The 20058-nt window shown below is 43.3% G+C and overlaps 1 protein-coding gene across 12 annotated transcripts in view; it reads right to left on the reverse strand.

The window, feature by feature from the left end:
• Positions 1-20058, reverse strand: part of TNRC6B (trinucleotide repeat containing adaptor 6B) — a 296001-nt gene that overhangs the window by 31142 nt on the left and 244801 nt on the right. For all 12 annotated transcript variants that reach the window (XM_074390906.1, XM_074390915.1, XM_074390905.1 and 9 more), the window contains 4 exons: positions 18959-19084; positions 5015-5146; positions 4597-4692; positions 4266-4449 (listed from right to left, as the gene is read on the reverse strand). In XM_074390906.1, coding sequence (XP_074247007.1) covers positions 4266-4449; positions 4597-4692; positions 5015-5146; positions 18959-19084 — 538 coding nt within the window. The remainder of the gene's footprint in view (positions 1-4265; positions 4450-4596; positions 4693-5014; positions 5147-18958; positions 19085-20058) is intronic.

A 20058-nucleotide genomic window follows, 5' to 3' on the forward strand; every position in this document is an offset into this window, starting at 1 on the left:
GCTGGTCTTGAATTCCTGACCTCAGGTGATCCACCCGCCTCGGCCTCCCAAACTGCTGGGATTACCTGGTATGAGCCACTGCACCCAGCCTTAATTAGGTATATTTTCAATTTTGCTAAAGGCAGAGAATTAGAAACCATCTATTTTACAAAAGAATCAGTAAGAATTACTTAAGCAGTCATTAGTCATTCAACTTCTTAATTTTGAGATAATGTAACAAAGAGGTTTATCAAGACATATTAAGAAACTTTCAATTATTCTTGCTACTCTTTCACCTACAGGTATCCTTTTTAGTTCAACATATTCAGCATGAGGAAAAAATGAAATACTGTCATTTTATTACATCTTTGGCATTTAATTTTTTAGAAAAAATTATTATTATTATTATTTTTTTGAGATGGAGTTTCGCTCTTGTTACCCAGGCTGGAGTGCAATGGCGTGATCTCGGCTCACCGCAACCTCCGCCTCCTGGGTTCAGGCAATTCTCCTGCCTCAGCCTCCTGAGTAACTGGGATTACAGGCACGCGCCACAATGCCCAGCTAATTTTTTGTATTTTTAGTAGAGACAGGGTTTCACCATGTTGACCAGGATGGTCTCGATCTCTTGACCTCGTGATCCACCCGCCTCGGCCTCCCAAAGTGCTGGGATTACAGGCTTGAGCCACCGTGCCCGGCCTCTTAGAAAAAATATTTTAATTTCAATATATGCTTTAAATATATTTTCATCAAATAATTTATTCAAAACAGCCAAATTGAACTTTCAGTCCTAAAATGTATTTTTTTTTTAATTAAGAAAAAAAAATAATAGTGGCTGAGGCTGGTGAGAGGTTTTTTGTGTTTTTTTTTTCCTTTTTTGAGACAGTTTTGCTCGTTACCCAGGCTGGAGTACAGCGGTGCAATCTCGGCTCACCACAACCTCCACCTCCTGGTTTCAAGCAATCCTCCTGCTTTAGCCTCCCGAGTAGCTGGGACTGTAGGCGTGTGTCACCAAGCCCCGCTAATTTTTATATTTTTAGTAGAGACGAGGTTTCACCGTGTTGACCAGAATGGTCTCGATCTCTTGACCTTGTGATTCACCCGCCTCGGCCTCCCAAAGTGCTGGGATTACAGGCGTGAGGACCGCGCCCGGCCATATTTTTTTTTTTTAATTTTATTTTTTCATCTGAGTTAACCTGTGTGTAGGCGACCTAAAATGTATTCTTTATTTCAAATAAATGTGATAATGCTAAATAAGGGGAAAATATATATATATATTTTTTTTTTGAGATGAAGTCTTGCTCTGTCACCAGGCTGGAGTTCAGTGGCATGATCTCGGCATACTGCAACCTCTGCCTCCTGGGTTCAAGCTATTCTCCTGCCTCAGCCACCCAGGTAACCAAGAATACAGGTGCACGCCGCCACGCATGTTTAGGAGAGACAGAATTTCACCGTATCGGCCGGCTGGTCTTGAACTCCTGATCTCGTGATCTGCCTGCTTCAGCCTCCCAAATTGCAGGGATTATAAGCATGAGCCACAGCAACAGGACTGTGATTTTAGTTTCTTAACAACTAACTGAGGAAATGACGCAGATGTTTTTCCCTGGGCTTTATCTGATCCATTCTGAAAATGTGTATTAAAAAAAGAAAATCAGTGTCACTAATATATACTGTTCAAGCTGTTAGAGTACAGAGAATTGAAAAGAACTATGTGCATTTAAATATGTGAAAGGCTGCTTCTGACTTTCAGAAACTCTTTCTTTGCACTGACTGGACTCTACCTTCAGAACTATGCACTCTTTGATAAAGAGGGATGAAAGAGGTAAGTCACCCTGCTTTATTGTCACGTTGTGTCTAAATTCAGGGTAGCTCAACACATGCCAAGACATCCAGCCAACTTGATTAAGAAGGAAATCCGGCTGGGTAAGGTGGCTCACATCTGTAATCCCAGCAGTTTGCGAGGCTGAGGGGGACGGATCATGAGGTCAGGAGTTTGAGAGTAGCCCGACCAACATGGCAAAACTTTGGCTCTACTAAAAATACAACAATTAGCCGGGTGTGGTGGTGCACGCCTCAGCTACTCAGCAGGCTGAGGCAGGAGATTTGCTTGAACCAAGGAGGCGGAGATTGCAGTGAGCCAAGATCATGCCACTGCACTCCAGTCTGGGCGACAAAGAGAGATTCTGTCTCAAAATAAATAAATAAATAAATAAATCAAAATAAATAAATAAATCAAAAGGCCTGGGTGCCGTGGCTCACGCCTGTAATCCCAGCACTTTCAGAGGCCAAGGCAGGTGAATCACGAGGTCAAGAGATTGAGATCATCCTGGCCAACATGGTGAAACCCCGTCTCTAGTTAAAATGTAAAAATTAGCTGGGTGTGGTGTCACACGCCTATAGTCCCAGCTTCTGAGGAGGCTGAGGCAGGAGAATCGCTTGAACCCAGGAGGAAGAGGTTTCAGTAAGCTGAGGTCTCGACACTGCACTCTAGCCTGGGCGACAGAGTGAGGCTCCATCTCAAAAAAAGGAAATCCGGCATAAGGATACCTTTGTTAGTAATCAAGGGAGGCTCCCCCATGCTTGGTACCCTGGTGTTCTGCAGCCCAGATGAGCACACAGTAAAAAGATGAGAGCAGAGCTGCCCTTCTTCTATGTCAAGTACAAGAAAGGTTATTTCAAATTTAAGTCAGTTCGCAGGCAGATCACCTTTAAAAAAATAAGCGGGGTGTGGTGGCTCATGTCTATAATCCTGACACTTTGGGAGGCCAAGGCAGGCAGATCACCTGAGGTCAGAAGTTTGAGACCAGCCTCGCCTACATTGTGAAACCCCATCTCTACTAAAAATACAAAAATTAGCTGGGCATGGTGGTGCGCACCTGTAATCCCAGCTACTCGGGAGCCTGGTGTGGGAGCATTGCTTGAACTCGGGAGGTGGAAGTTGCAGTGAGCCAAGATCAAGCACTGCACTCCAGCCGAGGCAAGAGAACAAGACTCCCTCTCAGAAAAAAAAGAAAGAAAGAAAACCATTGGTGGAAGCTGAGGATCTACAAAGTAAATCCATTAAAATATCAAGCTCAAGAACACCTTGAAGTCTTGGCTCAACCCCTGTACCTGCAGTAGGAGAATCACGGGGTTGGCACATAGTCAGCTAGTGCCATTTGTCCAGGGTCACACTGTCAGCTAGAACCAGCAATTTCATGTCTTCCCAACTCTTATTTTTTTGTTTTATTTTGAGACAGAGTCTCGCTCTGTTGCCCAGGCTGGAGTACAGTGACACAATCTAGGCTCACTGCAACCTCCACCTACTGGGTTCCAGTGATTCTCTTGTCTCAGCCTCCCCAGGAGCTGGGATTACAGGCGTGTGCTACCACACCTGGCTGATTTTTGTATTTTTAGTAGAGATGGGGTTTCACTGAGTTGGTCAGGCTGGTATCAAACTCCTGACCTTGTGATCTGCCTGCCTTGACTTCCCAAAGTGCTGGGGTTACAGACTTGAGCCAGCGTGCCCAGCTCAACTCTTGTTCTTTGAGTGTGCATACAACAGCATCTTCTCTACCAGATAAATCTGAAGACTTTTACCTTCTTTATCAAGATAAATTCTAAATGTTGTCAGTTTGAGGTGAAACTGTGGTGGTGTGTGGTATCTTTTCCATTTTAAAATTTTATTTTGAAATCACTGTTTCCTCCCTGATTAGATCCTGCTTATAGCATGTTTTCCAGTTCTGAAAGAGCTATAATTTGCCTGCCAAAAAATTCTTGAAGAATGTTAAAGGCATAACCTTACTTGTTCTAATTCTATTTAAGCCAAATGAAATACTAATATCAGACGAATTTTTATTGATCTGCATTACAATTTTAGTTTCTCATTTTTTCAGTAGAAGGCAGCTTTATTTGAGTAGAGTGAAACACTTCAAAATAGTACATATTTTAACAGATCATAACCTCAGCCATGCGTGCCACTCACACAGCATGCACAAACATTTAAAGAGGCTTTTAAAAACTCCTGGTGGTAGGAGAGCAGTTTGCCATTCATATACGTGTAATAAAAGACTGCTCCGGAGCCAGAGAATTTAGAGGCCTGTCTCTGCTGTTTAGTAATCATGTGGTGAGCTTTGGAAACCCACTGAAACTGGAGAAGCCTTAGATGTCTCCTCTGTACACCAGGGGTAAGAATATTTACCTACCTCGTACGGCTGGCATAAAAACAGAGGGTAATGCAGGCGTAGCCCCTCCCACAGGCCTAAACAGACAGATTGCTAAGAAGGTAATTTTCTCTACTAACAACTTACCAGAACCATATCCAGGTATTGGCCCTTTGGTTTGAAGGTCTGGGAGCCCCACATTCAATGCGTTGGGTACCATGTTGTCCAGATGCGGCTTGGGCCCGACGGGATGAGAGGGCGAGTGCTTCATGCCTGGCTGCCTCTGCTGCTGCTGCTGCTGCTGCTGCAGTGCACTCACCATTCGAGCCAGCTGGAGGCCAAGAGAGACGGACATGTGATAAGCACGGACCAGAATTTCCCAGGAGGAGACTGAGCCCAGTTCCTCTTTGCCATCAGAGGCTAAGCCGGGACACACTCCTCAAAGACAGCACTGGAGGGACCCTGCCCACCCATGTACCTGCTGCTCTTGCTGTTGGCGTACAGCTTGAGAAATCTTTCTCTGGTTCTGTAACAACTGCTGCTGTTGCTGCTGTTGCAAGAGAAGCTGACATGCCTACGAAACAAGGGGGAAAGACAGAGAACCAAAGTTTCCTGAGACTGATTTACTGAGAACACCTCGAGGGTCTGTGCACTGAAGTACAGGTCACATAGTCAAAAGTATCCAAGAGCGAAGTAACACCAAATTCCTGTTCTCTTGGTTACGTTTTCCTCCAGTTGAGTTGACAACCCTTAAGCACACTCCATAGTTGGCATAAAAGTGTAGACTAGCACCCTTTGAACATAGAAAGAGGCAAAGATGCAGGAAGCAAATCAAAGCTAAAGAAAGAAAAAAAAAAATGACCCTTTAAATTACAGGAAGAAAATCTGCTACTTACCAACTGAAACTGGGGAATTTGTGGAAGCTGGCTCAGCATGGCGATTTGTTGAGGAGATAACTGGGGCCCCACATTGAAAAGACCTGGACTCAGGCCACTGCTGGGAAACTGCTTGAGCATTGAGGCAGAAACCTAGCCGAAAAAATTAAAAAGAAAGAAAGAAAAGGAATCTTTAGAATTTACAAAAATAAAACTTTTTTCCTGTGAAAAGAATCTTGATGAATCTAAAGCAAGTGTTCTCAAACTTTTCTGTGAAAAATATGTAACGGGAAAAATACACTGAAGTGTTAACAATGGTTATCCTGGAGGAGTGCAATGACAAGAGTTTTAAAATTTTCTTCTTAGACTTTCCAGTTTTCTACAATAAATAGTATAAATTGTATATTCAGGAAAACATCTTCAAGGAAAGAAATTGATGACAATATGACTTTTATCCAATTAAGAAATTATTACTGGAAGTGTGTCATAAAACAAAACATACTAAATTGCATAAAGCTAATAAATAACACTACGTGAAAGTATTTCTGTGATACAAATAAGACAAATATACTAACTTGTAAATAGGAGACTAAGTTTCAACTCATGGCTTCTGATAGCAAACACCCACAGAGTGGTAGTGTAAAAAGAGAGCCAGCATAAAAGAGCCTGGAAGGGCTGGGTGAGGTGGCTCACGCCTGTAATTCCAGCATTTTGGGAGGCTGAGGTGGGTGGACCACGAGGTCAGGAGATCAAGACTGACCTGGCCAAGATGGTGAAACTCCATCTTTACTAAAAATACAAAACTTAGCTGGGCATGGTGGTGTATGCCTGTAGTCCCAGCTACTCAGGAGGCTGAGGCAGGAGAATCGCCTGAACCTGGGAGGTGGAGGTTGCAGTGAACCAAGATGGTGCCACTGCACTCCAGCTGGGTGACAGAGAGAGACACCAGCTTAAAAAAAAAAAAAAAAAAAGTTTGGAAGGTCACTGGCTTGACAGGGTCCTTCTCCCTGTTCTCAGGAGTGAGCTAGACTAGGCTGCAGGACACTCTGGGACAGAGAAAGGATTCCCTCCCATTGCTGGTTTGCTCCTCTAAGATGATCTAAGTAAGCAGAAATGAGTTTCCCTGCATTCTCATCTACTGAACCCACTGGACCAGTTGGGGCCATGGAGAACAAATGTGAGAACACGCCCATGAGTGCCAAGTTGTGTAGCACACTAGTCAAGACTTTAGTTCTACAGGCTGGGCACAGTGGCTCACGTCTGTAATCCCAGCAGTTTGGGAGAAATGTCAGCACCTAGGAGATTGAGAACACCTGTGCAACATAGCAAGACCCACACCACCGCCCCCCTCCCCGCCCCCATCTCTTAAAAAAAAAAAAAAAGGTTAAAAAAAGACTTTAGTTCTTGGGGCCACATTTGGTGGCTCACATCTATAATCCCAGCACTTTGGGAGACTGAGGCGGGCGGATCATCTGATGTCGGGAGTTGGAGACTAGCCTGACCAACATGGAGAAACCCTGTCTCTACTAAAAATACAAACATTAGCTGGGCATGGTAGCGCATGCCTGTAATCCCAGCTACTTGGGAGGCTGAGGCAGGAGAATCGCTTAAACCTGGGAGGCGCAGGTTGCAGTGAGCCAAGATCACGCCATTACTCTCCAGCTTGGGCAATAAGAGCAAAACTCTGTCTCAGGAAAAAAAAAAAAAAAAAAAAAAAAGACTCTTATTCTAGAGGCAGACTGCCTGAGCTTTTAATCCCAGCTCTGCCGGCCTCTCCATTTTTTTTTTTTTTGAGACAGGGTCTCACTCTGTCACCCAGTCTGGAATGTGGTGGTGTGATCACGGCTCATGGCAGCCTTGACCTCCCGGCTGGTCTCAAACTCCCGGGCTCAAGCCATCATCTCAAAGTGCTGGGATTACATGTATGAGCCACCACTCCCAGCCCAGCTCTGCCATTCTAAGCTGACTCAGGGCAAGTTACTTATTTAGCCTTTCTGACCCTTACTTTCCTGATATCCAACTGAAATGACAACAATATTAACTTTAGTCATTATTAGATTTTATGAATTAATCCACATCAAATGCTTAAGAGATGTTCTCCATAAATGTTCACATTGTTCCATACGCTGGTTCTTCAAATGTCTTCAGACGATGAATACAGTTCCCTTGCATCTCATCTTCAGGCTGAATATGATCAGTTCGTTCACTTGTATCTTCTTCCACTTCTCAGTGAAGAGCCAAGAACAGAAAATTCTAGAGTAGTCTAACACCAAGCAAACCTGGCCATACCTAACCATTCTGTTAAAAGTCATGCTTTCATTAATAATGCCTAAGATGTCACTCTCTCTGGTGATCACAGCTGTCGATTCACACACTAAGCTTAATGTCAGTTAAAATCTCTAATATTTAAAAATATGCTTTTGTTCCCTTACGTAATATTTAAGCTACGTAGTGGGGTTTTAAGTTTTTATTAATTTATTTTTTATTCGAGCTTAAGACCTTACATATATCTTTACGAGCATGGCATATAGTAGATGCTCCATAAATATCTATTAAATGAATGAACCACTATCATATGTAACTTAAGACACTCCACCAAGTTCTCGTTGATCCTATTCTACCTATTTCCAGTTTGTGTTCCCCAGTCCCGTCACGGATGGGAATGCTGAACTTGATAGAGCTGAGGATAATCTAGTCACATGCTACTAAAGCTTCCTTCCAATATGAAACGATCAGCCTGGGAATCGTCAATCATTTACTAATCCACACAACTGCTTTCATGTTTAGCCAATATATTTCCAGCTAGTCAAAAACAGACAGCTTGTCAAACGGCCTGTTAGAGATACAACAACTATATCATTCTTCTATGCCAGTATTTTTACCAGTCAATGAAGGAAGTGAATGAAAACTTGTTAGCAAACTATGATAATTAATTACTGCCATATGTACTTTTGATTGATAATCTAGATTCTTTCCTGAAATTGGGACCAAGTTAATCAGTCTTTTAGCTACTTTTTCCTTATTTCTCCTTTCAGAAATCATTTAAAAAATTTCCCCAGGCTGGGCATGGTGGTTCCCGCCTGTAATCCCAGCACTTTGGGAAGCGGAATCAGGCAGATCACTTGAGGCCAGGAGTTTGAGATCAGCTTGGCCAACATGGCAAAACCGTGTCTCTACCAAAAATACAAAAACTAGCTGGGCATGGTGGCAAACGCCTGTAATCCCAGCCACTCAGGAAGCTGAGGCACGAGAATCACCTGAATCCAGGTGGTGGAGGTTACAGTAAGCAGAGATCATGCCACTGCACTCCAGCCTGGAAGCCACAGTGAAACACCATGAAAAAAAAAATTCCCCTTTCTTCTCACTTGCTTATAGCTTCTTTCCCATTTCTGATCTGAGGCTCCATACAGAAGACATCCATGTTTATTTTAACACAGCACTCAAGGCCTCTTTCCCCTTCTTGGAAGCAAGCCTGGAGAGAGGGCTGCCCCATTCCAGTGACTCCTGGTTAAGGCTAGAATTCAGTAGCAGGAAGTGTACACGTTCTCCAGTATCTGCTTTATTGGTAGTAAAGGGGATACAGTGACCACAATATGTTTTCCTCTTTTGCCTTAAACATTCAGAATGCAGGCAGGAAAGATGGGTGTCATTATTAAACTCCCCTTGAAGACTCCCAAAATTTCTCAAAAATTGTGGACAGGGCTCTGCAATTCTTTTCATAAATTCTTTCTCTGCTCTAGGATCTGTCTTAGCTCTTTTGGTTTGAACATCCTTCTTCTTAACAGAAAAGACAAAAGCAACAAAAATTTTACCTCCACACCGTAATCCCTGGGCATTATACAACTAGTCCAAGGCAATGATTCTATTTTAACAGATGTACTCAATTAGAAGTTTCTTTTAATCCACCTTTTTTTTTTTTTTTTTTGCAAGTCTCAGCTTACTCTGCGTTTTATTCATCCTTGCTTTTATCCCCTTACTATCCATTTTCTGAAAATGTCCCATTATAAACTAAGTTTATCAGAAAGCTTCCCCATCCCTATTGGATCTTCTCATTTTATCATTCTTTGAGAGCATGGTCAGAATGAAATTCCTCAGTTTCCTAATACTTTTGATCCACCATCTCTGCTACATTGTCAAGAATACATGCCTATCTTTTCTTTCTTTTTTTTTTTGGAAACAAAGTCTTGCTCTGTTGCCCAGGCTGGAATGCAGTGGTGCAGTCTTGGCTGACTGTAACCCCCAACACCTGGGCTCAAATGATTCTCCTGCTTCAGCCTCCTGAGTAACTGGGATTACAGGCGCCTGCCACCTCCCCGGCTAATTTTTTTTTTGTATTTTTAGTAGAGGTGGGGTTTCACCATGTTGGCCAGGCTGGTCTTGAACTCCTGACAGGTGATCCGCCCACCTCTGCCTCCCGAAGTGCTGGGATTACAGGCATGAGCCACCGCACCTGGCCTTTCTTTTCTTTGACACTCTTGTAGTCTAGAAACATTTGACCAAGTTCAGGTTTCCTGTATTTGGCTTACCAACTAATTTTCTCTCAAGATCTGTCACTTTCACTCTACCCATCAATTCTATCATTTTGGAAAGTACTCTAATTTCAAGTAATAGTTCCCCCAGCTGCTTCCTCTCTATCCTCTAAGAGATGCTGAGTGTTACCAACCAATTTAAAAATCTGTTTAACTTTCTATTTTAACAGATGTACTCAAGGCAGACGTGAGCACCAAGTAAGCACACCACTACAGGGCATGGCTGCCCCTCCACCAGTTTTAGGACAAGCATAAGGAACACAGCCTCCACAATTTCCCCCAAATAACAACTCCTCTTCATCCTCAGCTTTGAATTCACGCAAAATGTCACCAGTGTAACTTAACTTCCTATCTCTGATGTAATAAGTTTGAACTCACTATAATTTGAGTCTGGGGGCAAGGAGGGTGAGTACAATATATGCTGTGCTATCAAAACCATGTTCCAACCGGAATCTTATCCTATTACGCCTCAATGACCCATAAAATCTTATGTACCATCTTCAGTGTGATTCTTAAATTCACTTGAGTTAGCAACTGTATTTGGCTACATAGTGTTCTCCGTAAATTCATGCCCACTGGGAACTTCAGAATGTGGTTTCATTGGGAATAGGGTCTTTGTAGGTGCACTCAAGTTTAAGACAAAGTCACACTACATTAGGGTGGGCTCTAGTCCATTCACTGGTGTCCTCATGTGAAGAGACAAATTTTGAGACAGAGAAGAAAATGCCATGTGAAGATATAGACACGCAGGGGAGAACACCAGATGATGACAGAAGCAGACTGTGGTGACTTCAGACTGAAACCCTCCAGAACTGAGCTACAGTTGTTTTATTTATTTATTTATTTATTTATTTTGAGAAGGAGTTTCACTCTTGTTACCCAGGCTGGAGTGCAATGGTGCGATCTCGGCTCACCGCAACCTCCGCCTCCTCGGTTCAGGCAATTCTCCTGCCTCAGCCTCCTGAGTAGCTGGGATTACAGGCACGCGCCATCATGCCAGCTAATTTTTTGTGTTTTTAGTAGAGACGGGGTTTCACCATGCTGACCAGGATGGTCTCGATCTCTCGACCTCATGATCCACCCGCCTCGGCCTCCCAAAGTGCTGGGATTACAGGGTTGAGCCACCGCGCCCGGCCCTATTTATTTATTTTTATTAAGACAGGGTCTTACTCTGTTGTCTAGACTGGAGTGCAGTGGAGGAATCACGGCTCACTGCAGTCTTGACTTCCTGGGTTCAGTCCCACCTCAGCCTCCTGAATAACTGGGACTACAGGCATGCATCATGCCTGGCTGCCGGGTGTGTGTGTGTGTGTGTGTGTGTGTGTGTGTGTGTGTCTCAAACTCCTGGGCTCCAGTGCCTGTCTCAGCCTCCCAGAGCACTGGGAGTACAAGTGTGAGCCACGGTGCCCAGCTTTTTTTTTTCCTTCAGGTAGAGCAGACACTTTGGTTATAAAGAGACTTGCAGCACCCAAGTATCTCAAGCAAAGTTAACTGCATTTTCCCAATAATCCCACTTTTGAAATCATTCTGATACGCATCTTCACATGATACATATTCACTGAGCTCAAATTCATGCCCTTCACAGCTATTGATGCTCAGCCTCTGGCAGTGAACACAGCAGGCCCAGACCCTGCTACTGTGAAGCTTATTATTCTCCTAGGGGCAGGGCAGACAAGGATCGAGTGTGGGAGAGACAGTAACAGGGCAAGAGCCCATTATTTTCCCCGCTTCAACCTCAGACATTCCTACTACTCAAAATTAGCTAAGGAAACCACCAAAGTAGGCTGGGTACAGTGGCTCACGCCTGTAATCCCAGCACCTTGGGAGGCTGAGGTGGGTGAATCACCAGGTCAGGAGTTCGACAGCAGCCTGACCAACTTGGCGAAACCCCTTCTCTTAATGTAAAAGTACAAAAATTAGCCAGGCGTGGTATTGCGCACCTGTAATCCCAGCTACTCAGGAGGCCGAAACAGGAGAAATGCTTGAACCTGGGAGGCAGAGTTGCAGTAAGCCAAGACTGTGCCACTGCACTCCAGCCTGGGCAACAGAGTGAGACTCCCTCTCAAAAAAAAAAAAAAAAAGAAAAGAAAAAGAAACCACCAAAATAAAACCTGCTCATGACCCTGCAGTACCATCGAGAAACTCACCCTGGGAGACAAACATAAGAACATTACAGCAGGCTAGGTGCAGTAGCTCATGCCTGTAATCCCGTGATTTTGGGAGGCCAAGGCAGGCAGATCACGTGAGGCCAGGAGTTCGAGACCAGCCTGGCCAACATGGTGAAACCCTGTCTCTACTAAAAATATGAAAATTAGCCAGGCATGATAGCAGGCGCCTGTAGTCTCAGCTACTCGGAGGCTGAGGCAGGAGAACTGCCTGAACCCAGGAGTCGGGGGTAGAAGGCAGAGGTTGCAGTGAGCTGAGATTGCGCCACTGCATTCCAGCCTGGGCAATAGAGTGAGACTGTCTCAAAAATAAAATAAAATAAAATAAAATTACAGCAAAAATCTAGAAGCAACCCAAATGTCTACGAATAGTAGACTTGGTAGTAGAATAGGTAAATAAATTATGGTATAGTCATATAATGGAATACCATATGAACTGTAACTATCCAAATCCACATGGGAATATATTTGAAATAATACAAGTGAAAATAAAACAACAAAAGGAGGCTCTATACTATATGGTTTCATTAAAGTGCAAAAAAGTCACAATGAAAACAACATATTGTTTAAAGACAGAGAGACACATACAGAAAGAGTATAAAGCACAGGAAAGTGATCCTATATTTAGAAGCCACTAGCTTGTATATTCCATAAACTGACAATTTTAGAGACAAAAGTTTAATTTTTGAGAAATTCCTATCCCAGCCTTACTCCACTTCTTTCTTTGCAAATGTACTGTCCCTCTTCAAAGAATACAAAAGGACCAGGGAGAAGCACCACTAGGCTCCAGGCTAAGGGCTGTTGACACGTGGGCTGCAGAGGAATCATGGTGGTGCAGGTCTGCATATTTTCCATTGCAAGGAGTTAATTATTCTGGCTTAAAAGCCCTTCAATCTCCAGCTGGGTTGCAGAAAGTGAAGCTCTTGTTGCAATCAATCTTGCATGTAACAAAGCATTGCAGGTGCAACATGACAGCAATTTAAAGTCAGGACAAAGCTTGCTGGAATATATTACTTTCTCAATACAGAATCTGAGTTAAGTGGAGGAAAAAGGCATGGCAGAAATCCAAGGCCTGGGACATTTGTAACAAATCTTAGAAATAAGTTTCAGTGTCTTCTCTCTCTCTTTTTTTTTTTTTTTTTTTGAGATGGCGTCTCACTCTGTTGCCCAGGCTGGAGTGCAGTGGCACCATCTCGGCTCACTGCAACCTTCACCACCTAGGTTCAAGCGATTCTCCTGCCTCAGCTTCTGGAGTAGCTGGGACTACAGGCACGTGCCACCATGCCTGGCTAATTTTTCTATTTTTAGTAGTGATAGTGTTTCACCATGTTGGCCTGGCTGATACTGAACTCCTGACCTCAGGTGATCCACCTGCCTCAGCCTCCCAAAGTGCTGGGATTACAGGCGTGAGTCACCACACTCGGCCTCAGTGTCTTCTTTCTATGTTTACATTAACTGTTGATTGTCCCTGTAATGGTGGTCAAAATGAACATAAAAGCTGATATTTATCAAAACCTTTTAAAATGTTCAAGTGCTTTGACCCAGAAATTTCATCTGGGCAACTAAATTTAGAAAAAATGTGGGCAAAGGTTTATGTATAAGGATTTCTCTGCAGCACTATTTTTTTTAACAGGGAAAGATTAGAAACAATTTAATACTCAACAATGGGGGAGGGAATGTTAAGTACATCAAGGTAAATCTACCTGATGAACCATCATTATGATCATCATGAATGCTACATAGCAACAGGAGAAAGTTCAAGGACACAGTGCCAACATCACTTTCTAGTGACCCTGAGGGAAATAATGTGAGAAGCACGTCTGTACATGAACAGTGTCTAAACAGGGGATTATGTAAAAGTAATTTCTATCATTCTATCTGGGCTGGAGGTTTTTTAAAGAATATGTTCATCCACTATCCAAACTTTGTGTGGTTATCTTGTCTTTTTTTTTTTTTTTTGTATTCGAGACAGGGTATCACTGTTGCCCAGGCTGGAGTGCAGTGGTGTGAACATGACTCACTGTACCCTCAACCTTCTGGGCACAGATCATCCTCCGACCTCAGCCTCCCAAGTAGTTGGGACTACAGGCACATGCCACCACGTCTGGCTAACTTTTAGGATTTTTGTTAGAGACAGATTTTTCCACGTTGCCCTGGCTGGTCTTGAACTCTGGGGCTCACACAATCTACTCACCTTGGTCTCCAGAAGTGCTGGGATTATAGAAGTAAATTGCCATACCTGGCCTTTTCTTTGAGGTACCTAACTGCTTAATTTTATAAAAATATAGAAGAAATGTCAAGAAAAGATGGAATAATCCATTATTTAATATTCTGCTCCCAGTATGCATTACATAAATAAAACAAAATTAAAAATGGAGGGAACACAAGTACTTTTCTTTTTCGGGTGGAGCAGAAACTTTAGTCATAAAGTGATCTGCAGCACCCAAGCCTCTTACAGAAAGTTAACTACACTTTCCAAACAATTCTACTTTTGAAATCATCCTGGTATACACCCTCACATGACCTGGTATATATTCACTGAGCTCAAATATATGCCCTGCACAGTTATTGATGCTCAGGCTCCAGCTGTGAACACAGCAGGCCCAGACCCTGCCACTGTGAAGCTTACTCCACTCCTAGGGGCAGGCCAGAGAGGGAGAAAGACAAGGAGCAAGCGTGGGAGTGAGGGACATGGCAGGCACTGTATGTAGCTGCCCTGAGAAAGCTTCTAGGGAAGGTGGCAGTGAAGCAGAGAGCTGAAGGAAATAAAGATCGAGCCAGGCTGCCATCTGGGAAAAGAGTGTTCTAAGAGTATGCTTGATGTGTTGGGGCCAGTTGGCTGGGGCAGTATGAAGGTACGAGAGAGCGGCCTGTACTTGTGGGGAGGTGGGAATCACCAAGAACCTCAAAGCCTACAGTTCAAGACTTTGCCTCTGCTTTGCTTTCTCAGTGAGAGAACCAGCCACAACAGGATTCCCGGTAAAACAGTAACACAATCTGCCTTTTGTTTTAGAACACCGCTGTGCAGAACTTCCTGCAACTCTGACATGTTCTACATCTGTGCTGTCTACACAGTGACTACTAACAAGATGTGGCTATTTAAATTAACTAAAATGAAACGTAAAATTCAGTTCTTGCAGCGCAGTAGCCACATCTCAGGGGCTGATGTGGCTTTCACATTAGACAGTGTGGTGTCAGAGATCAGTCTGACTCAGACTTCAGACAGGGAAGTGTTGAATGAAGCAGGGTGGGGAAAAGGCAGGAAGTCACTGCAATAACCTGGACAGAACCGGTGGTGGCTTGGCCAGGGCCTGTGCTGTGGGAGGTGGTGAAAAAGAGTCCGATTTTGAATAAAGGTTTGAAGGGAGGTTTTACTGATGGAATGAACGTGGTCAGTGAGAGGAGTCACGACTAGCTCCAAGGTCTTTGGCCTGAACTCCTATGGAATGACAGTGCCATTTACTGGGAGTGTGGGGATGCTTTTGAGGGTAATGTGGGATGAGATCAGAAGCTGTGTTTTGAACATGTTAACCTGTAAGGCACCCTAGGAGAGATGTCCAGTAGTCTGTGGAGTTGAGGAAAAAAGATGTGGGCGGAAGACACAATTTTGGAATTTAGTGCTGGGTAAGATCACATGGCAGTGACTACAGATGGTGAGGAGAGGTTCAAAGATTGAGATCTGGGGCATTCTGCTGATGAAGTACTGGGAATGTGAGGAGGAGCTTGTGAAGGAGAGGCAGATGGAGAACCAATGTAGTAGGTGTCCAAAAGCCAAATGCATAAAGTGTTTCAGAAAGAAGGGAAACTGTCAAACGCTGCTGATACGTGGAGTAAGAAGAGACTGGAGAACAGATCATATTATGCAACAAAAAGATCAGAGGTGACTTCCACGAAAGGGTTAATTTTCATTGTCACTGCCTTACTTGGACTCTGTACTAGCTCTGCGGCTGCTCTCCTTTGCTCTAGTACTCCTGCCATTCAAACAGGTCTTTTACATTACTGTCAGTATTTTCTTTCTTTCTTTCTTTCTTTGAGACAGGGTCTTGCTCTGTTGCCCAGGCTAGAGTGCAGTGGCTTGATCATGGTTCACTGCAACCTCGCCTCCCAGACTCAATCTATCCTCCCACCTCAGCCTCCTGAGTAGCTGGGACTTAAGGTGCACACCACCATGCCTGGATAAATAAAGAAAAATTTTTATAGGCCAGGTCCATTGGCTCATGCCTGTTAATCCCAGCACTTTGGGAGGCCGAGGCAGACAGACCACTTAGGTCAGGAGTTCCAGACCATCCTGGCCAACACGGTGAAACTCCATGTCTACTAAAAATACAAACATCAGCCGGGTGTGGTAGCATGCACCTGTAATCCCAGCTACTTCGGAGACTGAGGCATGAGAATTGCTTGAACCCAGGGAGGTGGAGGTTGCAGTGAGCTGAGATCGTGCCACTGCATTCCAGCTTGGGAGACACAGCGAGACTCTGCCTTGGAAAAAAAAAAAAAAAAATTTAAAAAAATTTTGTAGAGATAGAGTCTTACTATGTGGTTCAGGCTAATCTCAAACTCCTGGGTTCAAGGGATCTGCCTGCCTCAGCCTCTCAAAGGGTTACTGCAGGCATGTGCCACTCAGCTGAAAAATATTTAACAGTATACTGTCTACAGCAGTGGCCAAACTTTAAGTGCACATAAAGACCACATGCAGGTGACTAAGCCCCAAAGCCACCTGTCACAGAAGACTAGAGGAAACCTGGAGACTGTGTCTTCAAGTAGCAGCCCAAATAATGGTTGTAAACCATATAGACAAGGATTGGCCTCTAGGGCAAAGTTCCAAATCCTAAGCAAAACAAGCACCTTTTCCAAATTTGGTCCCAAACTTCTTGTCTAGTTCCTTTCTTTTCTTTTCTAAGATTGTATGTTTCAACAACCTCTAACTAATTATTCAAATCAGTTGCCTTTCCCCAAAATGCTGTGTTCTTCTAGGTATTATTGCCCCTTGCGTATGAGGCTCCTGTTGCTTAGAAGACACTTTTAATCTGGTGTGCTCAGAAAATTCTGACTCACTCTTCAAGACTCAAACGTCATTGGTAGTGTGAAGGCTCAGCAGACTCCCCAAACTCTGTTAAACATTTCTATACATTTCTCACACTATCTGCTGGCTATTCTGCTATCACCTCCTCCCCACCTCAACCCACCCCCTGCCACCAACTCCAAGAGGCTGCGGAGAGAGAGAGATGGCATTTTCTCCATCTGTGCATGATGAAGACATTATCTAATATGCAGCAGACATTTGATATCCATGTATGACTGTCAGCCTGATACCCAGCAATACTATAAAGTGTGTGTATGCTCCAAAGCTTCAGAAGACACTGCCATTGTAGAGTGCTGGGGAAGTCAAAAATGGCTCTGTCGAAAGGACATACCACTACCTGGGGCTTGAAGGATGACTGGAACTTAGAAAGACAGAAAGAGGAGGAAGAGAGATGCCCAGGGAACACAGTCCCAGACTCCTAGGCAAGACCTTGGAGAGGCAGTTGGTGGTGGTGACAGGGAGGTAAGGGAAGGATATGGATGAACCTGACGTCCTCCACTAAGAAAGATATAGACTCAGAATATTGAAACTAGAATCTGAAATCTATAGATTATCATTTTAAATAAATAGTTTAAGCCCTGGTCTTAAAGGGCATTTCAAAAAAAACAAAACAGGCTGGGCCTGGTGGTTCATGCCTGCCATCCCAGTGCTTTGGGAGGCTGAAGTAGGAGGACTGCTGGAGTCCAGGAGATTGAGGCCAGCCTGGGCAACATAGCAAGACTCCACTTCTACAAAAAAAAAATTAAAACTAGCTGAGCTTGCTGGTGTGCATCTGTAGTCCCAGCTACTTGGAGGCTGAGGTGGGAGAACTGCTTGACCCCAAGAGTTCCAGGTTGCCACGAGCTATGAATCCCACCATTGTACTCCAGCATGGGTGACAGAGTATCTCCAAAAAATACAAATACAAAAACAAGTAACAGAAACTGAACCTTTACAACCTGCTAGTTGGATCTAATGAGCATTCCCATCTTCTTTTACAGGTTGAAACAAACTCAGAGCTTTGTTTATTAAAATAACAGTCTGAGAAGGGACTAAGGCCATATATCAAATCCTCACATGAGCTTATCAGCTATTTCTCTATCCTCATGCCTGCTTTCTCACAAAGAGGAACGGGGAAAGTGTGTGGTAGACTAACACAAATCTCTTCCCTTTACCCTCAAAAGCAAAGACCATCTCTTTGCACATCTCCTACTGAGGCATAGACCTAACTGGTTCCCATGGTACCCAATGGACTATATCTTACACAGAGCTGCTCTATGAGTAAGAGTTTAGTCCAGGAGTCTCTGCTACTTCATTAGTTCTAGAACTCCTCCTACAGCAATGTGGGCATACAGCTCCTCAAAATTTTTCCGAATAACGCAGAATCTGGCAATTCTCAATTTTTTATTTTTTTTTTTAAATGAAGTCTCGCTCAAACAACCAAAGGGAAGTAAAAGAAAAAAAGTAAAGAAAAAAATTTAAAAAAGAAATGGAGTGTCGCTCTATCACCCAGGCTGGAGTGCAGTGCGTCTTGGCTCACTGCAACCTCTGCCTCCCAGGTACACGATTCTACTGCCTTGGCCTTCCGAGTAGCTGGAATTATAGGCGTGGCCACCAAGTGCAGCTCATTTTTGTTTTGTTCTTTACACCTGGCTAATTTTTGTTTTTTGGTAGAAAGAGGGTTTCACCATGTTGGCCAGGCTGGTCTCAAACTTGTGGCCTCAAGTGACCTGCCTGCCTTGGCCTCCCAAAGTGTCAAGATTACAGGTATAAGCCACCGTGCCAGGCCAAATTCTCTTGTTTATCTGTGGGTGAATCTTTGAGGGCAACCAGCCTCTGAACGTTGACACATCAGAACTTATATAAAGTAGTTTTAATTATATGCAATTACAAAAGAATATAGTTAGAAAAATAATTAGATCTAAAAGGAGCAGACTCCTAAGTTTTTCACGCAAAAATATCTACTTTATTGGTATGCATGATGCAATAAAAATGAGATTTGACATTTTGTTCTAAAAGTCTTGATCTTTGGCAGCTATTTCATATTTTGCTCTACTTGACCTTAGCCAAAAGGTCAAGAAAAGGTGGCTTTTTCGTATTTTATGCTAGTAACTATTATTCTTTTTACGTCCACAAAAATCAATTAACAACTGAATAACTACCTGAAATGGTTTTTAATTCTGAATCACAGAAACATAAAATTGCTTACCTGGGGGGAAATAAACTGGGGAGGCACTTGCGCCCGGAGACTGGGAGAAGAATTTAGTGGCTGCACTGGTGTGTGCAGACCTCTCGATTGTGCTGTGCTGTTTCCAAACAAACCATGACTACCGCCCTGTAAACAGAAGAGTAGCAGTAAGGCTTTCTGTTAATGTAAGAAAATGCAAGAAATAGTTCTGGTCTTTTAGATCCCTCAGAAGAATCACAGGCTGTGTTCCACAGAATAACAGAATTTCATAACTGAGATGTTCCTTATCTTAGAAGGCTTAGGGCAATTATTCAAATTGAATCATGGGCACCTGTACGGTTTGAAGAACTCTATAAACGGAAAGGTTTCAATTTAGTCAAATATTAGGAAAAGTTCTACATTCTTTTTTGTGAATGAAAGATATAGGCAACATAGCATTTATTTCAAGTACTCTTCTTTGCAACTGGGTTTCCCAAATTTATTCTCAAGCTTTATAATCTGAGCTCCATCTTGAAAGGCACCTGAGTAAAAATGCAGGCTTATGAATAGTTAACAGTTGTTATTTATAAAACATTGTGATATGACTTCTCTGCCGTCCAAGAGTGAGCCTACCGCCCTTCCTTGTCCTGGATCTGCTCAATCCCTTCTTTGCCAGATGAGGAAATGTGACTCAATCACACATTGAGAGAAAAAAGAAAGGGAGAAAGTAAAAATCATTACAGGGACACCAAAATAAACATTACTCACCTGTAACTTCTCATTCAAACCAATGAATATCAGTCTAGTTAAAAAATAAGCTGAACTCCCTCATTTCTGGAGACCCAACTCACTGGAGCACTTCTATACTATTCCACTGAAATAACTAACAGATTTATGTTATATGGTGGCTCTTCCTTTCTGACTCGTTTCTAGCTGAGAAAAGTCCTTCAGCAAAGAAACTGTATTTGATAACACAACACTGTGCTATCTCTGCCTCAGGTTCTTTCTAATACCCATCTTCACTTGACCTCTTCAAGGTCCAGTTTGGAGGTCATCCTCATCAAGGAAGTCTTCCCTAAAACCATCTTCCTGATTTCACATTCAGATTAATTGAGCCCACCTCTCCAATTTCAAAATACTTT

This window comes from Saimiri boliviensis, chromosome 21 (assembly GCF_048565385.1).
Source record: "Saimiri boliviensis isolate mSaiBol1 chromosome 21, mSaiBol1.pri, whole genome shotgun sequence".
NCBI classification, from domain to species: Eukaryota; Metazoa; Chordata; class Mammalia; order Primates; family Cebidae; genus Saimiri; species Saimiri boliviensis.